The sequence below is a fragment of the Hydra vulgaris genome, chromosome 02 (genome assembly GCF_038396675.1).
Source record: "Hydra vulgaris chromosome 02, alternate assembly HydraT2T_AEP".
Classification (NCBI taxonomy): Eukaryota; Metazoa; Cnidaria; class Hydrozoa; order Anthoathecata; family Hydridae; genus Hydra; species Hydra vulgaris.
This window is the reverse complement of record NC_088921.1, coordinates 27651089-27674479: the sequence shown is the minus strand read 5'-3', so window position 1 is coordinate 27674479 and position 23391 is coordinate 27651089. Positions and strand designations below refer to the sequence as shown.

Genomic DNA, 23391 nt, shown 5'->3' with positions numbered 1-23391 from the left:
GGATTTTTTTTACAACCACTATTGTTTTTTCTTTTAACTGAAAAATATATATTTCTCTCTTTAAATTAGTAGAAAATCACTTATCAAATTTTTTAATTTTACAATGTGTTTTATCAATAAAGACTTATCAGAAATAAATGATCATATATATATATATATATATATATATATATATATATATACATATATATATATATATATATATACATATATATATATATATGTATATATATATGTATATATATATATATATATGTATATATATATGTATATATATATATATATATATATATATACATATATATATACATATATATATACATGTATATATATATATATATATATATATATATATATATATATATATATATATATATATATATATATATATATATATATATAGAAAGAGAGAGAGAGGGAGGGAGAAAGTTGTAACATGCAAATAATAACCTTTTGATTGCCTTTTTTTCGAGATGATGTATCTTTGATTGTAATAGGGATGGTTATTACATACACTAACTGAAAGATAACTGCTATATATGGGTGAAAAATCATCTCATCTAATTCCAATCTACTTTGAACAATAAGCCCTATGCATTCCTCTAAAATAAAATAAAAAATTTACTATAAGAAATTAAAAAATTAAACTATAAAAATTTTAATTTAAAAAGCTTTACTTAAATTATTAGATTCTGCGCTTTTATTATTTGATGGTGAGTTTTGGGTATATTCATTTTCTAGGAAACAGACATGAGGTTCTTTAATAAATTTCCAACCATTATGAACTCCAACCTAAAATAAGAAAACTCTATCAAAATAATAGAACAAAATACTATTTTCATCAGGGATGCAGAGTCCCAAAAAGGACTCTGGATTTGAAAGTCACAAAAAGATCACTTTATCCTAGTTTTTGATATCCAGGAGCTCTAAAAATATAAATAAGTTTATGGACTACTAATAGGAAAAAAAAAAAAGACGTTTAGGTTAGAGGAACAATTGTTTTTTGAGCCCGGAGTCCTTAGGTATAATGGCGGCAAAGATTCTGGGCTAAAAAACAATAAGTTTCAAGTCATTAAATCTCATGAACTTTTTTTATTATAGCAGATAATAAGTTAACAAACATGTTTAGAGCTCTTGGACACTACAGACTCGGAAAAAATAGAGATATAAAGCCGGAGTCCTTTTGGAACTCCGCATCCCTGATTTTTATACTACAAATAAATCAAACTAAATTTACTTTTAGTTTTTTTTCTGCAATGGAGACAGTCCTTTCATCAGGAGATATATCATCTCGAACAAACCGATCAGCATTTAGAAATTTACAGACTTGCTCGTCAAATAAATGCACTGATGGAGTAAGATTGATTAAAATCTAAAAAAACAATAGCTAATTTCTTGAGTAGCATCTTGTAATTTCAAAAACCTATTTTTAACTACCACTATTATCTATAGATGAAATTATAAATAGTCTAAATTATCAAGTAACTAACAAAAAAATTAAAACAAATGATTTGAAAACATGAAAAGTGAAAAAGAATTTTTAATAGAATAGTGACACTTCGAAAAAAAAACTGAACCTTTTATCTAAAACTTTAAATTTTTAATAAAATGCGATTTTATTTAAAAAAAATTTTTACACCAAATATAGTATTCCATGCAATATTTTATACAATATGTAATGTACTCATTTTAAAACAATCCAACTAGTTACTCAATGCAATACTTTAATCTAAATTGATTCGAAAAACCTATTTCTTATTTACACACAAAAAAACTTTTCTATTTACCTTAAGAAGGTGACATGGCCATGTTTTAATTGGCTGTGGATTTTGTAAGATATCTACAACTCCATCCTCTAAAATATTATCACTGTAATTAAAGATTTATTATCATCTTTGTGATAACATGCAATAAAAATAGATAAAACAAAGAGTAAAACAAAATAAAGGAAACTGGCACTAAACCATACTAATAATAGTACCAAATTTAAATTGATTTTTTTTAAATGCCAAAATTCCTTGAGGCAGGCGCCAGAACAGGGGATACCGCTGCCCAAATTACTTTCCTACAATAGCCTCTGCCAGTTAGTATTTCTCAAATCTGTTGTTTATAGATTTAAGAGACTTGTTACTTAGTTTTGGTCATTGCTAAAACTATATTATTTACGTATAACAAGTTATTATATTTTCAAAAAAAGCTTTATGCAGATTGATATAAAGAATATGTGACATTTCTTATAAAATACAAGTCAGTCACAAAAGCTTTCGCGCACCTTACAATTTAGAGAAAACACTTAATAAAAACCATTTTAAATGCAAAAAAATAATTTTATACCAAAGTAACAAGAATATATCGTACAAGAAATAAAAAATAATTAACTAAATAAAGATATTTATTTGTAAAACTGAAAAAGGTTAATTTTTGAATTTATAATAGGTCACAAAAGTTTTCGTACATTAAACAAAACTTGTAAAAAAAACAAGAATATGAAAAATTAAAAAATCTTTAGTATTTTGTTGAGCATCCTTTGGCGTTTTGGATCTCGATCCTGTTGAAATATCCAATTATTTCCTAACTTTAATTTAGCAGCATCTGATTTCAAATTATTTTTTATAATGTCCAAATATACACAGCGATCCATTTTAGGCTGAATAAATACCAAACTCCCCACCTTAGCTGCAGCCATCGATCCCCAAACCATCACACTTCCTTTTTTTTCTTCTAGTTCTGTATTTTTTTTCTTCTAGTTCTGTATTTTTTTTCTCCTTATTTTTCCACGGCTATCAGGTCCGAAAATGTTAAATTTACTCTCGTCAGTAAATAAAACATTGTTCCAAAATTGTTCATCTTCCTTTTCATACTTTTTGGTGAACTCCAATCTTTTCCGTCTATTTTCTACACTTATAAACGGTTTCTTTCAAGGTACTCTGCCATTTAATCTGGATTTTCTAAGTATTCGTCTAATATTTTCTGGATGAACTATCTTTCCAATATCAAGTGCAACATCTACTGCTAATTTTGGTGCACTAATACGTGGATTTGAATTGACTTTTTTAATTATACTCTTTCTGTCTCGTGAATTCAAAATTTTTGGTCGGCCACTTCTTGGTAACGTATAAATAGAACCAGTCATTTCAAATTTTTTAACAATACTTTAAACAGTGGAATGTGTTTTACCAACAATTTTGGCAATTTGATAAAGAGATTTTTTTTCTTTATGGAATTTTATTATTAATTCATGCATGTCATTAGACATGTGATGTTTCGTATTTAAACTCATGTTTATAATTAAATTTTTGTTAGAAAAAATTATTATTACCTTAATAAAAATCTGTGAACGAACAAATTTGAACAAGTTTTAACCAACTACTAAGGAATTGCATATTATTAAGTATTAGTTTTTTTAGTGTACGAAAACTTTTGTGACATTATAAATTCAAAAATTAAACTTTTTCAGTTTTACAAATAAATATTTTAGTTAATTATTTTTTATCTTGTACAATATATTCTTGTTACTTTAATATAAAACTATTTTTTTTGCATTTAAAATGGTTTTTGTTAAGCGTTTTCTCTAAATTGTAAGGTGTACGAAAACTTTTGTGACTGACTGTATATATAATTAAAAGACAAATCATAGTTTTCATTTCTTATTTATTTTGATTTATTTACATAAATTTTACCTTAATTAAGATTACCTTCAGATATATCTTCTGATACTCCAGGTATAATGTCATCTCCACTTAGGACAACATTAAAGGGAATTAAATGACTAACTTCATATAATTTTTGATGTGTTTGAAGCGTATAATTAAATTCACCAGGCTTTTTTTTAAGTAATGAACACTCTAAATAAAATATAAATTAATGCATTAAGCGCTGTAGCTCTTTTGAGTTGAGACATGAAATCACTATTAAGTTGAGACACGAAATCACCAGCCCTCGGATATTAGAAAAATATTCGGTCAGCAATAAACTGACGATCTTAAATTGTGAGAGGTTGGCATCAGGTCGGTAAAAAAATTGATACAAAGGGGTTACCATGAAACATAGAATATATATATTAGATATATATAACATAGATATATTTTTAAACTAAATAATTACTTTGTATGAACAAAATATAAATAAATTTTTACCTTCTATAGGCTCTGGTATTAATAAAAGTGCAAAAGGTGAACCACAAAACAAGTCTAGTCTAAATAACAATAAAATATTACTTTTGAATTATAAATTGTTATATATTATAACAAACATAAATTTTAATATATATTATAACAAATATAATTTTTAATATACAATAAATTTTTATAAATCCAAAAATATTTTATATATCGTCATGGTGACTTCAATAAGACACATGTCACAAAAAATTAGGTTTCAGATAATTTCCTTAGGTTATAAAGGGGTAAATTGATTTTTGAATAAATTTTATCGGATTTTCAACCCACTTATTTTGAATAACTATTAAATATTTAGGTAACTAATGTTTTAGCAATAATAAAAACAAAAAATAGTGCAAGAAAACATAGTTTATTTTAAATTAAATCGAAAATTTATAGAATAATATCATTTGAAGATTTTTAAGTAAGTGTAAAATATCTGAAGGAAATATTTTATAAATTCGTTTGGTGTGATGTTGATTTACGCAGTGATACTAACAGGATCACTGGAAACTAGGAGTCTATTGATCAGATCAGTACTTTTTGCTCTCCTAGATAAATATTGTTTGAACTTTCAAATCAATCATTGTAAGTTCATTAATACAATTCACTTCAATAGAAGATCTGCAAATATCTAATAAAATCATACCCAAGCTTTCTATCTCACTTTTAATGTACTGATCTACTTTGAGCACAGATTCCTTGGATTCTGTTTCGACTTCTCTAAATAGGCACCTTTTGATTGCTGTTAAATCCAGTTAAATCCAATTCCACTAGACAAGTAATAAATAATGATTCTTCATGTTTTAAATCTTGTTAATATATGCTTTGGCCAGTAGTACTATCAAAGTACCAGTAGTACTATCGTGAGTTTCATTGTTTTTATTGCTTTGTCATTCAGAGCAGGTTCCTGAACTGCACAGATTCTTTGCAAATTATGAATCTTTAAATCTTTTAAAGGAACCGAAGCTAAATAGTTTTCCACTGTTATACTTGCAGGATAACATTTCAACATTTACTTGATAACATTTTCTCCAAGACTTCACTTCTAACCAATTGATAGGAAGCTTTTGTCACTTGCTTTATCTGTATTTGAAATATTTAAAACCTTCTTGGCAGCAATAACATTAGATTTATCTTATAATTTCTTACTAGCAACAAAAAATGATTCATTCAATGAATGAGATTCAAGCAAGCCAGACAAACACAGTTTTTTAGTTTTATTAAAATTACTAAACTATTTTTTAGTTTTATTAAAATTAGCATCTGGTTTTCAACCACAACTACTTGAAGATATTTCAGTTTTTTTTCTGAAAATTATGTATTTCTTTGAGCAATCTTGTTTCTCCGCGCAGCGGCCTTGCTCGTCAAGGTTTGTGTTTCGGAGTTATAGAGTTGAGAGAGGGCTATAACCACTATTTAGTAGCCTCCTCGCCTGTAGTGGCCTTCTTGGCCTTGAGGAGGCGTATAAAAAAAAAAGAAGGCAATTCTTAAGTTTTTAACAGTATAGTTTGCAGATTGCCACATTTTTTTAAGTAAACAAAACTTTGAACAGCATGCTTAAAATCAATGTCTTTAAATTCAGCAATTTTAGACTGAATAAATTTTAATATATCTTCAGTAATATTTTGTTTTGAAATACCAAGATTGTTTTTTTGAGGAAATTATGAATGTCTAAGTTTAATAAAACCATATCTGAATAATTCTTACAACAAATATTTTGTATTGAACAGTTTAATATTATAATATATATGATGTATGGATTACTAAAGCTTGTTAGTAATTAAATTACTACAAGTGTTAGTAATTAAAATTGAAAGTAAGTAATTTACTGTTAGTGTTAGTAAATAAATTACTAACAACTACCGAAAATTTGTTGTTGCTATGCTATGCAAAGGTATCCTAGCAACCAAAAAAATTTATCCTTATAAGAAGTGCGAATATTAGTACTTAGTACAAATAAAAAACTGTGAGAACAATGTTAATGTAAACGTAGGTAGTTGCTATGCAAAATTAAGTACTATAGCAACCAAATTGAAAATTATATCAAATCTTAAGGAGACAAGCAATCAATGGAAACTCTATTAAAATATCATATAGCTCAAATAAATATTAGACAGTTAATTGCAAATTATGTCAATTCTTAGTTATATTTCTTAAAGATTTTTTTTAAATCTGTGGCTTTCAAAGTATAACTGAGAAAACATACTATGACAAATTTATTCCACACAATGGTCTTTTTACCTCTGAATACTCTAAAATAACATGTACTAATTTTGTGTTTTGACAACGCAGATAAACTGAAATATCACACAATGTTGATGTCACCAAAACTACATATTTATAATTATAATTTTCTTTTTTTTTCTTTCAAATTTCAATATTTAAATACTCCGAGTCCTCTTAAATAAGGGATTTAATAGAAATAAATTCTCAATAAATTTCTCTAAATATGTAAGAAACAAAAAATAAATAAGTTTTTAAGATTAGACAACTAAAACTTTTACCATTAAGTCCACCTACTGGCCCATTGTGCTGTGCTAAGACCGGACATTTCTTTACAGTACCTAACAATAGCTATTAATTCATATTTTTTTCAAACATGAAGTTCAAGTATACTTGTTAACAATTAATTACTATGCAATAGCTTAGTTATAAAAGGTTCTTTTCTAACTGTTCAAAAAATTAAAATCTCAGCTGTAAACTATGTCTCTGACAATGGATGTTTGGACAAACTGCAAATATCAGAATCTTATACATTACTGGACACTGGATAAACTTGATTTATTCTTAAAACTGCTGTTTTTTGAGTTACACTAGGTTTTTATATTAGTGAGTATTATCAAAATACTTTGAAGTCTTAAAATCCCTTTAGACTAAATTCATCTTATTGTTAAGGATATCACAAATAAACTAGAATAAAAAACAGTGGAATAGCATCAGTTCCATGCTTAATTATTATAACCTTTCAACTTTGTATTCATGAATCTATATTGAGCCAAAAATCAAATAAAGACAGTTTAACTTTATGCAGAGGAATAATAACATAATAATCATCCAGCATGTGCAAAAGTAAAATGAATTCAGCAGCAATTAAATATTGTAATTGACAAAACAGTTTATTTGAAATGCTTCAAACAATGTTGGAACAAAACATTACTTTGGGAACTAATGAAGAAAAATGGGATGACATGTATCTTCTCACTAATTACCTTTGGTAAAAATTACCAATATATATATATATATATATATATATATATATATATATATATATATATATATATATATATATATATATATATATATATATATATATATATATATATATTATCATATTAAAAATATATAAGTAAGCAAACTATATTTAAGATATTACCTGCTAACTTTTGGACGAGCTGTTTCGAATGTATCAGTAAGGAATTTAATGTTTGAAAAAATTCTTAACCATGTCCATGCAACAGTTTCTGAAATTTCATTTGCTGAAAGATTAAAACAAATAAACAAAAATAAACATTGAAACAACCTTTAAATATGTCAAAATTCAACTTTCAAATAGAATAAATAAATCATAGGCTCTCTTGCACTAAGATTTTTTATTTTTATTTATGCGTAATGTACTTTATAACGATTATAACTTTGTTTGTATTATTTAAGTATTATTTAACAATATGCAAACTCCACTTATTTTTAGTAAAGTTTTATAAATCAGTGGATAGCTCATGTGCAAACTTAAAGAAAACACTCCACTAACAATTATTTTGTGGCGCAATAAATGACGCTCATTATGTAAATATTCTTTTAACATTAACATTACAAGCAAATGCTTGTAACAAGTGTAAAATTAAATTTTGTATTTAATAAGCAATTTATTTAATAAATAAACAGATAACTTGCCAAAAAACTGAAAGCTCTAATTAAATGCTGTTTAGAGGAGAAGCTCGCATGGCTTGCCATGTTTATTTTATGAGAGTTTTTTTCCACTCCCGCGCTTATTTATTTCCGCCGAGATGTGTGTGTGTGTATATATATATATATTTATTTATTTATAAGCCTCATATATATATATATATATATATATATATATACATAAAAGCTTGTGGGCTAGTGCATAAATAATTTACTGAAGTTTTTTAACGAAATTTGTAGGAGCCTATTTAAAACTTGTTTTTGTGTTTTTAAAAACAATTTTTAAAACAGATTAATTGCTATGTTCATTATCTCAAGTAATTGGTAATAATGTTGGAAATTGGGCAATATAAAAGAAAAAATTTCAGATATGCATTAAATGTGGTGAATACATTTATAAAAGAAACCACTTTATTCTTTTATTTAATTTATTCCATCATTAAAAAATTTATAAATCAAATAATATATAATAGAAATAAATAGCAATTTATTTTCTTATTTCTCTATTATATAAGTATTGAGAAAAAACAGCAAATATACCAAAAACATTTTTAAAAGCGAAAAGATGTCAAAACGAATTAACATATAACAACTTGTATCAAATTCGCTAGCTAAAAATAACAAACATTTTAAATCTTTTTAGAACACAAAAGTTGTATAATTTTTATATAAAAAAAATTTTTAACTTTCTTTTATTAATTATTAAATTTTTAATTAAAACTTGATATTTCGTTACAATTTTCGTTTCCTTTTTTTTTGGCATTGTTTTTTTCTCTCAGTAGATAAGTTTAGCTTTTTGCCACAAATTATTAAAATGCTTTATAGTTAAAAGATGCAAACTGCTGTGGTCAGTGTGTCTAAATAAGTTACTTTAAACGTGGACAAACAAGGCATGGACAAACAAGGCACTTCCCAGGAAGGCTTGATATATATATATATATATATATATATATATATATATATATATATATATATATATATATATGCGGTAGTGGTGTAGTGGTAGAGCGCTTGCTTTAAAAGCGAGAGGTCCGAGTTCGATCCTCACCACGCTCCTGGTAGTACCGCTCTCAACTTGTTTCTCCGCGCAGCGGCCTTGTTTGTCAAGGTTCGTGTTTCAGAGATATAGAGCTGAGAGAGGGTTATAACCACAATTAAGTAGCCTCCTCGCCTGCAGTGGCCTTCACGACCTTGAGGAGGTAAATCAACAAAAATATATATATATATACACCCACATAATGTTAAAACATACCTAAGTAAACAACTTCAATCACAAGCATGCACGTGTAATCATTAACTTGTGTTTGGAAATATAAAGGCTAAAAAAAAAATTCAAATTATAATTTAAAAAAAAAATTAAGAAAAAAAATTTATTTATAAATTGATAAATCAAGAAATCAATTAATAAGCTCTTTACTCTAAATATACTACTCGCAAATTACTAAAAACACACAAACACTTATCTAAATTTAAATTAACATTGAGTAAGAAATGAAAACTTAAAAAATAGTGTATAGTAATCATTTAGAATGTGTAGGATAAGATTCAGAGAAACTCTGGTTTAGTAGTTAGTATGGTTTGTTATCTTGAAGATAAAATTGGATCATTTGATGAGAAGAGATTATGAGAATGTATATATATATATATATATATATATATATATATATATATATATATATATATATATATATATATATATATATATATATTATATATATATACATACACATATATATTTAATTTATTTTTTTAATTATATTATAGTTTGTGTTTTTTTAATTATACAGAGGTGAGATTAGTAAGTAAAGATATGCCTTAGATACTGTGTTAGCTCACATGTAATTAAGTTTGTTTGTGTTCTGTCTAAACTTCTGACATGGTGTTCACTCACATCATAAGTTACTATAAGTACGCTTAAGTTACTATATGTATGCTTATCTTAACCTCTGGCGCAGAGTTTACTCACCCGTAACTTACTTTATGTATGTTTGTGTCCAGTCTTAACCTCTAGTGTGGTGTTGGCTTGCACATAAAAAACTTTATATATGAATGTTTGTGCTCTGTTTGAACCTCTGGCATGGTGTTTACTCACCCTTAACTTACTTTATGTATGTTTGTGTTCTGTTTAAATCTTTAATGCAGTGTGAGCTCAGTAACTAACTACTTAACCCAACTATTAAACCTATGCTCACCTTAGTCTCTAGTATTTTGTTAGAAGTAGTGTTTTTCCTAATGCATTTACAAAAAAAACTTTCCTGGTGTTTAAAAGTACAGTTTTCAAGAAGTAATTCCTTTTAACTACTCCAGGTCAGGTCAGGTCAGGTTCAGAATCATCGCGATCAACTTAATTCTGATATTATGTAACCCAGTACTACCTACCCCATGCCCTGCTGCCTTGTAGGGTGTGCATTTTTAGCACACCCTACAAGGATAGGAGAAACAAACTCTGACTTAAAAATCCCTTGCCTTAGGGCTCTTAGCTAATTAAAGACTAGAGATAGTGTTTAAATAAAATACTTATCTTGGGGAGATGTCATCCAGCTAAAATTTCCTTGCCTAAGGACTCTTGGTTGAGTAAAGGTTAGAGATAGAATCTAGATAAAATTACTCATCTTGGGCAGATGTTAACTACATCCAGCTACTGTCTTGTAGAAGGCTTCCCAGGTAAAGACAAACTTACATCTAAAGTACCTCTCTTTGCTGATGACTTAACTTTATACTCCTGTCTTGACAAAAAGTCTTTTCTTTTCAATCACTTAGAACAGACAGCCGATCTTAAATCTGATCTCACTTCTGTAACAGAATGGATCTCACAGTGGCTTGTAAATTTTAACTTACAAAAAACTCAGTTATTTACTGCAAACAACAATAGAAATACTGTCAACATTCCAATATTATTTAATGGCAACACTCTCATTGAGCCCTCTTCTTTAAGTCTTCATGAATTATATATACAATTGATTGCTAAATTAGCATCTGCTAAGGTTGCTTCTCTTTATTGTGCTCACCATTTTCTCGCTTTATCTTGCCATTTTCTATCTTGATTTTATTCTCTACTACTACAAATCTCTTATTTGTCCATGTGTCGAATACTGTTGTCATACTTGGGCTGGTTCTTCTAATAACACTCTTCCTCTTCTTGACAAAGTCCAAAAACGCATTGCAAACATAGTTAGAATCTGCTAAGCTTGAGCCTCTTTCCCATTGTCAAAAAATGCATCTCTTTCTCTTTCTACAAATACTATCATGGTCGTGGCTCAAAGGATCTTTCACCTCTAGTTTCATCAACTAAAACTCAATCTCGCTTGACTTGTCATTCATTAAAGTCTCATTCTTTTACTGTATCTGTCCCTGCATGCTCCAAAAACTTTTATTCAACTAGCTTTTTTACCAACACTTCAACTCTTTAAAACTCTCTCCCATCTTTATGTTTTCTTGATTTATACAACCTACAACTTTTCACGTCTTCTGTCAACCATTTCCTTGCTCTATAACTCTATTCTTTTTTTTCCTATTAACTCTTAACTTAATAGTGGTTGTTTGCAGCTTTGTTGGGAGTGAATTAGAAATAAAATAAAAAAATGAAAGTTAAAATAGGCATATGCTTACTAATTTTGTGTATCTTTATAACAATCAGCTTTTTTAGAAAAAGAAAAAAAAAACAAAGAATAATGAAAGAAAAGATGATGAAAAAGCTACATTAACTGAACGTTTGTCCCATGCCAAACCCTAAGTTGGTGTAGCAGTACTCTTTTGCTGCAGCAGGCTATAAGACCTTTTTAATAAAAACTTTTATCCAGGAAAATAAAAATTACCAATTTTGATTGTTTCAAAAAACATACTTTCAAGATGGCTATTTATTATTTCAAATGGCTTCAGCCCATCGTTTAATTTGCAATGTACAATTATCATTTCAACAAGATTTTAATAAAACCAACACTAGTTGAATTATTCAATAAATAAAGAAGTTAATTTTTTATTACCATTTCATGGTTTGCATAGTTTGCATGGTTTGCATAGTTGCAAAGCTTAAAATATTTAAGACAACTCTTCTTAGTAAGATAAACAAAAAATAATAATTTAAACATTGAATTATTATAGAAATATTATAACGAACTTTACTTTCAGCAGTATCTTTAAATGTTTAAAAAAGCCTGCAATGTGCCAGACCCCGAATCAGCAATCTATAAAGATCAGTATTCAAATTGCAGACTTTGTATAAAATTTAATATCTTTATATTTTACTCAAGTCCATCGGTTTATTATACTATAATATATCATATAAATTAATATATAAGGGGCATATTACATTCTAAGAGAATTACAACTTTATTTTGTATTTTGCAAACTAAAAGTAAGTTTTTAATACATCAAATTATTTGATAGCATACTTTTATGGTTAAACTAGAAAGTAAAAATAATTTATGAAGAGGATGAGGAAGTGCCTCACAATACCGTTGATGATGTTTAGGTAGTGGGCTTTTTAACATATTTGCATGTTGGTCAAGACGTCAAAAATAAATAACATACGCATGGTCAGCAATAGAGTGGGATTGCACCTGCTTCCACCCCCAACCTGGTACACCAAATCCAAGAAGTGGTTGAACAAAAGAAAGATATAGAGATTTTAGCTATTCTACATCAAATCAAACAAGAGATTTCTTTTTTATGCCTAACGTGCAATTTGTGTTGCTTGCACTTGATAATACTTGATTTTTCCACTTCAAGTTATTTAAAAAAGATCACTTCTAGGTCCCTATCTGAATCTGATATATTGAGTTTACAACAATTTATATAAATTAGATCTTATTTTTATAACCATAGTGCATAACAAACATTTCTCGATGTTAAAACTAAGCAATCAATCTTTTGTCCATGCGTATGTAGAGTTTAACTCATATTTTGCTATGTAACTCATCAGAAAAACTAATTTACATGATTTTTGTGTCATCAACATACAATTTTGAAATATTTTTACAGTATCAGTAAAATCATTTGTATAAAGTCTAAAAAATAGTGGACCCAATGCAGAGTCTTGAGGAACTCTACTGTACACCTCAGCCCAATTTGAATAACAATCTCCTAAAAATCTGTATTCTATTAGATAAGAAAATTCAAAACAAATGAAGCACCAAACATCATATGCTTCAAGTTTGAGATAAGCCTTTTATGTTGAATGGTATCAAATGCTTTAGCAAAATCAAGTAAAACTATATCAACAGGAATTCCTTAACAAACATTTCTTGTAATTGTAATTATATTTCTTGTAATTATATTCAGTAGATAAGCAATCTCTTCTGGATTTTGAGTTATTTCACTGCTTGGTTGTTACGGAGCTTTTATAGTCTTTACATATTGTTGTAAATTTATCTATATAATACTTTTGGTTTCTTTTCAGCTTTATTCACAATCATTAATTCATACTTTCATTTTGTTATTGAATTTTTAAATGAAACTCTTTTTGCTCAAACAAATTCTGTACTTTAACTTGTCACAATTTACTTAAATATTTTTGGTATGAAAACACTGAAGCCAATCAAATGCTATTATAATCAGTTTTTATGTTTAAAAATTTATTTTTCTTTTTTTCATTTATTTTAAAGAATAAAATCAAAACACAATATCAAATGACCTCTGTTCATTTGCAGTTTGTTATATATATATATATATATATATATATATATATATATATATATATATATATATATATATATAAATATATATATACATATATATTTTTATATATATATATATATATATATATATATTTATATATATATATATATAAATAAATATATATATATATACATATATATATATATATATATATATATATATATATATATATATATATATATATATATATATATATATATATATATATATATATATATATATATATATATATATATATATATATAGATATAGATATAGATATAGATATATATATATATATATTTGTATTTATATTTATATATATATATGTATATATATATATATGTTTATATATATATATATATGTATATATGTATGTATATATAAAAGTATATATATGTATATATATGTATGTATATATATAAGTATATATATGTATATATATGTATATATATGTATGTATATTAGGGCTGTTCATGCGAACACAGGAAAAAAAAATTTTTCTCGGATTTGAATGCATAGTTGTTTATTTTGTGCCATTTGACATAGTAATTGACTGTGGAAAAAATCTTTCCAATCAGATAATGTTTAGGGGGTGCTCAATGACCATAAAGTTTTACGAAAAACGTCAAAAACGTGTAAAAAGTTCCAAAGTTCCAAAAATTTCTAGAACCTGGTTAGTTAGATTTTTTCCACTGAAATATTGTCTGATTGCGTGCTATATAGATTAATTAAAGTGCAGCAGATTAACTGTCATCAGGGCACCAGACTAAAAAATGTCTGCTAGTGTTTAAAACAACTGTGTTTATATCATTTTGTTAAAATTTGTATTCATAATTTTAATACTATTATTTAACTCAATTTAGAATTTGTTCAAACAGAATAAAAAGGTTTACAAGTATAAATATTATTTTTATTTGGAATTTCAGTTTGACAACAAATGTATTAATATTTTGATAGTACCTAACCTTAGTAACCTATTACAGAAAACTAGCATGGTAGTCTGGTAGTGTATTGTTTGTTATTAAGTGCAGATAATAATAATTTCTAATTTGAAAATATTTATTTAATTTCTTTAGTAATAATTATTATAATATATTGCTGCAGCTGCATAAACCAACAACTGAATGATAAGTTTGTATAATATGGTATTGAGTTTTGATTTTCTCATAATATTTCAGTTATCATTGAAATGGCAGCATCATCTCGTGTTGCTATCTCTACACGACTTCAAATCAAAATCTTTTTAATTGGACAACCAGAGCCAAATCTTCCAGATAAAGTTCTTCCCTTAACATCTGATGTTTTAAAAACATTTTTTTATCATCTTAATTCAACCAAAAAGCCAGTGCCTGAAAGTCTTAAAACAACTGTTGATGAACTGATTATTATTTGGAATAAAGCCCGTATTCCGACAGCATTTCATCCGAATGTAGTCTTAAAGTTGAAAACTTTAGTCCAGGAATTTAAATTAATAAAAAAAAAAAAAATCCAGATTGTCAGATTCTCAGAAATCGAGAGAGAAATCATTTACAGACACCATTGGCCTACTTTTTGACATTGCCCACAAGGATGCTGAAACCATGATCAGAATTGAAGAAGATAAAGAATTTTTATTGGATCAGAGATGTCAGAGAAAAATGGTGATGTTTGGAGAGGACAAAGAACTTTCAAAATTAGAAGAAAGAAATGAAGCAAGGAAACAAGCAGAGAGAGAACGAAAGCTAAAAGAAGAGCAAAGACAATCTGGTGCGAGTGCAATAGTTCCTGTTATTGAACCTTTACATGACGAAAGTTATAGTGATGACAACGATAACGATGCTGTTGATAATGACAAAATGGTTGATAGAGATTTTGAGATAGAAATCCCTGTTTATTACAGACAACAAGTCAGTAAAGCAAGTTCTTCAGGGTCAGCTGAATCAAGTTTAGCAAGTACTCCAAAACGACAATGTATCTTAGATACAATTCTTGACAAGCCTGATGTTTCATCAACATTAGACAGAATTAATCTATCTGACACAAAATTTACTATACTAGCAGCAGCAATTGCAAGGGCTGGTGGACAGAACCTCGATGATGGATCATTGTCACGTTCTACAGTTCGTAGAAAAAGAAACTATCATCGATCAAATATTGAAGCCACTGTTCGAACTGAATTCTGCGATTTGGACAAACCACCATTAATTGTCCACTGGGATGGCAAACTGATGATAGATCGTACAAATTCTGCAGCCCCTAAAGCAAATGTTGACCGGCTATCTGTAGGTGTGACAGGTCACAATGTTGACAAAATACTTGGAATAGCAAAACTATCAGCTGGAACTGGAGAAGCCCAAGCAAAAGCAGTTATTCATCTGCTTAATTTCTGGGACATAATTGGTGATGTTATTGGAATGAGTTTTGATACTACAGCCTCTAACACTGGCTCCAAAAATGGTGCATATGTAGTTCTAGAGAAACATATAGGTAGAAATTTGTTATATTTCGCTTGCAGACACCATGTTCATGAGATCATAGTAGCAGGAGTGTTTAGATCACTATTTGGACCATCATCTGGTCCCAACATACCTCTTTTCCAGAGATTTCAGCAATATTGGCCCAAAGTTAATCAAGGAAATTTTAAACCTCTGGATGACATTCGAATGAAAATACCCCTGGTGCAAGAACTACAAAATGAAGTGATTGCATTCCTCAAAGAAAACCTGCATGTTAAAATGCCAAGGGATGACTACAAAGAAATCATGAATCTCTGTCTGTTAATACTTGGAAAACTGCCTGATCAAGAAGAGAAAAATTATCATTTCAAGATCCCTGGTGCTTATCACATGGCTCGCTGGATGGCCAAGGTTATTTATTGTTTTAAGATTTATTTATTTCGTGAAGAGTTCAAGTTGACCACAAAAGAGGAAAAAAATCTCTGTGAATTTTGCTTATTTGCTAGTCTGGTTTATGTAAAATCTTGGATATCATGCACAAATGCCAGCGATGCTCCAGTTAATGACTTGTTTCTGTTTCAGCAACTTAAGCAGTTTGCAGTTGTGAATAAAACGATTTCCGAAGCAGCAGTCAAGAACTTTCAAAACCATTTGTGGTACCTTTCACCAGAATTGGTCCCACTAGCTTTGTTTTCAAACAAACTTCAAACGGAAGAGAAGCGAAAAATGATTTCCAACATGAAATTTCACGGTGAGAACTGGTCTGAAAGGTTGATCAAATTAAAGAACATTGAAAGTCTAGAGAAGAAATCTCTGGACATGCTGGTGACATCAGTTTCAGCAAGTGCGTTGCGGTCAATGAAAGTTGATATTGATTTTCTGTTCAACAATGATCCAGCTACCTGGAATGATTCCCCAGAATACCAAGAAGGAAAAAATTTAGTATATTCATTGAAAGTAGTAAATGATGCTGCCGAACGATCTGTGGCTTTAATGTCGATGTTTAATGAATCAATTACAAGGAATGAATCTGAAATGCAGAGGTTAATTCAGGTGGTTGAGGATCACAGAAAGCGAGTGCCAGATGCCAGAAAGTGTACTCTGAAGAGTTATAGTCCTCGCTAGCATTAACATTGCACGAACTATAACATTACGATAATTAAATGTTAATTGCTCATATGTTTTTTTGTTTATAATTCGTATTTTAATCAATGACAAAGAGTCAAAAATCCTAGTGTTTTATTTTGGAAAAATTCTGATATAACAAAAACCGCAGAACTTTAGTCATATTGCAGTATTTTATTTCATTAATTTCTCTGCTAATAAACCAGTCTAAAGTGGATGTGGATTGTAATTTGTATTCAGAATTTAATATTTAGAGATAACTAAAACTGATCAAATCTGAAAAATCTAATTAACCGGGTTTTAGAAATTTGTGGAACTTTGTTACTTTTTCCATGTTTTTCACATTTTTCGTAAAACTTTATGGTCATTGAGCACCCCCTAAACATTATCTGATTGGAAAGATTTTTTGCACAGTTAATTACTATGACAAATGGCACAAAATAAACAACTATGCAATCAAATCTGAAAAAAAAATTTTTTTTGGACAGCCCTAATGTATATGTATGTATATATATACATATACATACATATATATACATATATATACTTATATATACATAAATATATACAAATAAATATACATAAATATATACATATATATATAAACACATATATACATATATATATAAATATATATATATATATATATGTATATATATATATATATATATATATTTATATATATATATGTATATATATACATGTTTATATATATATATATATGTATATATTTATGTATATATATATATGCATATATTTATGTATATATATAAGTATATATATATGTATATATATGTATGTATATGTATATATGTATATATATATATACATACATATACATACATATATGTACATATATATACTTATATATATACATACATATATACTTATATATATACATACATATATATATATATATATATATATATATATATATAAGGCTCGAATTAAGCGTATTGCAATCTGGAATCGTGATTGCTTTTCACACCTTCAGTTTTTTCTTTAAAATAATATTTTCGTGATTTGTTTGTTTTTTTGTTATTTTTTTTTTTTCTTTTTTAATTTAGCATTTATTTAGCCATTTCTAAAAGTAATGTCTAAGTTTTTTATAATCTTTGCTCTCTTGCACGGAGATTTTATTCAGCACAAAGTGGTTTTGAATTTGATTCAAATTGATTAATTTAGAATTTGATTTAAAATGATTTATATCATTTTAAATCTCTGCGCGGAAGTCAATATTATTTTAAAGTTATATTTAGTTTGATTTACTGAATTGATTAAGTACATCATAGTAAATTTACCTATAAACTAAATCAAAACAACCAGTTAAGATACAGTAACTTACAGTTACACTAATATACGCTTTTAACTATAAATTATTTTAACAAGAAATCTTAAATAGAATATAAAAAACGCCATTTTAATTTAATTTTATTTAAAACAACATCTAATCAAGATATAACATTTTCTATTAAAATACAAGTTGTTTTTAGGAATTTTATTCAAAAAGAAATCTATTTAAACAAAAGAATTTTAGTCTTCTAAAATTTAAAAGAATTTTAACGCTCAATACTTATAAATTTAATTCAGCGACATCTGTAATACCCAGTTTGTAATACCCAGCATAACGAGAATCTTTGTTGAAAGTTAAGCGTTTATCTAGCTACAGTATTAATATCAGATTTAGAACATAGTACTGGTTAGGAATTTTTATTTAAATTGTAAATGTTTTGATAATATTTTGTTAATTATATTTTTTTTTTTTTTGCTTTTGAAATAGTTTTAAAAGTAGAAACATTCTATTCAAACATTAAACCAGTGATTGCAAAAGTTAAAATAAATTAAAAATTTAAATTAAAATTAATAAATTATTTTACCTCTGTTAAAAGAAATTTTTTTCTAAAAAAATAATTTCAGCTTTTTTTAAATTTAAGGAAATAGTTGATGCAGAACTGCTAAAATCGTTATCTTTTTTTGTTTGACCACTTCTAGAGTTTGCTGTACCAGTATGGGCTCCTTATTAAAAACAAGATATAGGCATTTTAAAAAGAGTACAGCGTCGTGCCACTAAATCAATACCTTCAATCAATAAATTATGAAGAACGACTAGCTTGTCTTAGAATGCCCTCACTAGTTAAAAGAAGACAAAGAGGTGACAATTCAACTGTACAAAATTTTCAAAGGTTACGATAAAGTTGAATTTAAAGAAAATAAGTACTTCAAGTTTAATTGCACTCGTGGCCATAACCTAAGGAATTTTCTGAACATAACTATAGAGAAAATATCTTACTAAATCGAGCCGAAAATTATTGAAATGCACTGCTAGAAAATGTTATTAAAGCTAATTTAGTAAATTCATTTAAAGCAAGACTTGATCAATGGGAGTTAAATCATCACAAGACTCTGCTGTCATAGTGTGCTTTAAAACCACACTCACTGGTAGCAATACCAGTCACAGCATAAACTAATACTAATACTATTTTCGCCAAAATTGTCATTGGTTAAAAAAAAAACATTACTTACTTGAATCCTTAGCGGTGGTGAGTTATTTTACCTAACTTAACTAAAGAAAGAAAAACCTGAAAGATCAGAGAAAAAAGAAGCTGTTTATACTTTAAAAGGCTTATTTACATGAAAAAAAGCTCCAAAATGTTTTCAGACACCAAGATTAGGCATGTTACAAAACAGCCTCGTTATATCAACTTAACATTGCCCAAGTCAAGCAGAGTTTATATACTGCAGAGTTAATGGATAAGCAGTTTTTATATTGCAGAGTTAATGGATAAGCAGATTTCCGATAGGAGAGCTATAGAACCAAAACATCTTTTGGAAGTGATTCAATGCCTACATTACCATGGGTTACAAGGAATAGCTTTGCAAGGTCATGATGGGAATGAAAATTTTACCCAACTATTGCGCCTGGTTGGTACAAAAAAAAAAACCTTGTAGATCATTTTCATGGAAAAATTGGTCACAAGTATACACATAACGAGGTGCAAAATGAGATTTTGGATATATTAGCTACTCTAAGCTTACAAGAAAAGTTAAAAACCATCCGAGAAGTTTTTTCTATTAATGCCAATGAAGGTATTGATGTGAGCAAAATAAGAACAGCTCAAGGATTGAATTAAGCAATTGCGATTTGCAAAATCTAGAAAAATATTTGGTCTTCAAAATTTTAGTTTATGCTAAGACGTGTACTTTGTTTTCAAGGAGCAAATTAATGTTACTAATAGTCCATAAAAACGCGCATTAATTATGAAATTAACCAATAAAAAATATTTATTGGTTGATTTTAAAATTAATGCAAGTTTTTACGGACCATTAGTAATATTTTTCATATTGCTCAACTTTTTATACAGTACACTTTTATAAAGTTGTTTAAGTTCCATAATAAGTTTTAAATATTATTTGAATGTCCACTCTATTTTTCTAGGTGCTTTTCTAATTCAATGAAAATTTGGGATTACTTATGTTATTTGAACAAAGAATGAATTATAAAAGTTATAAGTGCATTATAAAAGTAATAACACTATCATAGTGTTTTACTTTTATAACGCACTTATTACTTTTATTACAATACTTATAACTTTTATTAAATTTTAATTACTTTTATACTGCAGTTAGTTATTAGTGTTATTACTTTTGTAGTCATAAGTTCATTGTTTTATTTTTTATAACTTTTTCGCTAACAAATTTAAGTTGATTAGCCCCTTGAAATCAAAGAACTCGGTTTTGCATAAACTAAGATTTTGAAAACCAGATATTTTTCCATATTTTGCATTTCGCAATTGCTTAATTTAACCCTTGCAGTTATTGTTTTGTTTTTCAATGGTAGATGAAGATTTGAAACCCTTTTGAAGACTTCATAGGGTTTTACAAGTTGAAAATTAAATGAATTAAAATTTATTAAATTAATGCACTTGTTATCTAAGATATTCTCATTAGAATTAACTTATGTTTTGATAATTGCAGTGGTCAAACCTATAATGGTGCATCTTATATGATGGGAAGAAGTCTTGAGTATCAGAATGTATTAAGAAAGTCATTGATAATTAGGAATCACTATTGCAACTTTGGGACAAATGTATGAAGAAAAAACTTGACCAAGAGACAAAAGCAAGAATGGTTGGTTGCAAGAGCCAGATGGAATTTTTTTTTTTTTTTTCGACATCAATCTCTTATATAAGCTTTACACCATAACTTGTCAAAATCATTTTAACTGACAAAGATGTTGGCAACCAGTGAAAAAAAATATGCATATTTAGTTATTGATACAATAAAAAATATGAGAAACCATGGTGACTTCCATTTGTTTTTTGCATTAGTTAAGAAAGCAGCAAGTTCAATCAAGTCAATTAAAAAACCTACCTTGCAGAGGAAACAAAAAAAGTTGAGTTATTCTTTTTTTCAATATGTTATTGGTTATAAAGAACAAATGAGCAATACCTATTACCCAGAAACAGCTGATGATTATTTAAGCCAATATATTTTAAAGCTCTTGACAAAACTATTAATGTTATAGAATTAATAGAAGATCGATTCCAACAACCAGCATTCAAGAAGTTTATGAACCTTAAAGAAATCTTTATGAAAGCCATTAATGCGACAGATGTATTGAAAATACTTAAGGTTTTAGAATCTGATTTCCATGGAGATTTCAATTGGAACTAAATAGAAAATGAGCTTTATCTCATAGCAACTATTTGTAAAGATTTAAAGGAAAAATGCTAATTGATTTTCAAGATATATGCTTGACACTTGACAGAATGACATTTCAGAATATAGATTAAAAAATCTCCCATTGATCATGATCCATATGTGTTAGATCATTATCCAAAATGTGTTAATAAGTGGAGCAACATCAGCCAGACTAGAACGCTATTTTTTTAATGCAGAGGAGGGTCACGTCAACAATGACTCAAAAAATATATAATTCCTTGTCAGTGCTAAATATGCACATTGATATTGTCAATAGTTTATCTTTAATAGAAGTAGCCAAAGGATTTACAGCTGCACAGGATAAGCGCAGGAGTGAGTTCAGAACATTTACTATAAAAGACCTTAATTAGATTTTTTATCACATTTTTGCAATATTTTCAGTATTTGAAAGAAATTTCGGAACAAAATTTTTATTCTCAAAATCAGGGCAACATAAGCTTTTTTTGAAACCCCAAAACACATTTGAATTCAAGGTAAGTGTTCCACTTAGGCATTATCTCCCCACCCAATTTTATTGTACGCCCTAGCCCATGTTTTTTAAGTATCATGCTAAGTAAAAATAATTACTAAAAGTAATATTGCAATAGTATTAAATACATTACTGACTCATTACACTATAACTGCAACTTAAACTTTAAATTATAACTTAAGCTGTAAATTATATATATATATATATATATATATATATATATATATATATATATATATATATATATATATATATATATATATATATATATATATATATATATATATATATATGTGTGTGTGTGTATATAGTATAAATATTATTACAGTAATATAACTAACTTACAAATGAAAGTGAAACTAAATACTACTTAAAATGTTATTAAAATAAATAGCTGCTTTTAAAAAGTATTAATCAATTAATTAAAACCAAGGAGCTTATTTTTTAATAGCTTCAGCAAAAACCTCTTAGTTTACAGCCTCTAGCTCTATTGGCTTAACTTCTACATCCCAAATACATACACACCTTGTTATAACATAAAAGCAGATATACACTATTTTTATGCATAGAATAATAAATGTTTATACCTGATCTTTGAAGTTTATTGCATGTAACCTATTATTTGTTACTGTTGACTTTACTGATGAGCCTATCCATGTGTTTCCAAAAAACCAATGGTTTGCTGCATCATAAAATGAGATTCGTAATTGGAAGTTACATGGATCCTATATATGAAATTTTAAACACAATTTCTCAATTGAATTTTAAGAATATTATGCATATACAGATTAATCATATATACATATATGAAATAGCTGCCTAAAAAATCTGGAGACTATTTATTTATTATTTTATTAACTTCATGTGGCTCTATTTTTAGGCCATAGTTAAAAGATAAAAGTAAAAAACCCAATCT

General features: G+C 27.4%; 1 protein-coding gene across 1 annotated transcript in view; it reads right to left on the bottom strand.

Annotated features, from left to right (window-relative positions):
- LOC101239863 (nephrocystin-4) overlaps positions 1–23391 on the bottom strand; it is a 61721-nt gene that overhangs the window by 37798 nt on the left and 532 nt on the right. The window contains exons 2-10 of the mRNA XM_065790463.1: positions 23063–23200; positions 9319–9385; positions 7537–7639; positions 4137–4195; positions 3696–3845; positions 1788–1855; positions 1238–1372; positions 678–792; positions 451–602 (exon numbers count right to left, since the gene is read on the bottom strand). Coding sequence (XP_065646535.1) covers positions 451–602; positions 678–792; positions 1238–1372; positions 1788–1855; positions 3696–3845; positions 4137–4195; positions 7537–7639; positions 9319–9385; positions 23063–23200 — 987 coding nt within the window. The remainder of the gene's footprint in view (positions 1–450; positions 603–677; positions 793–1237; positions 1373–1787; positions 1856–3695; positions 3846–4136; positions 4196–7536; positions 7640–9318; positions 9386–23062; positions 23201–23391) is intronic.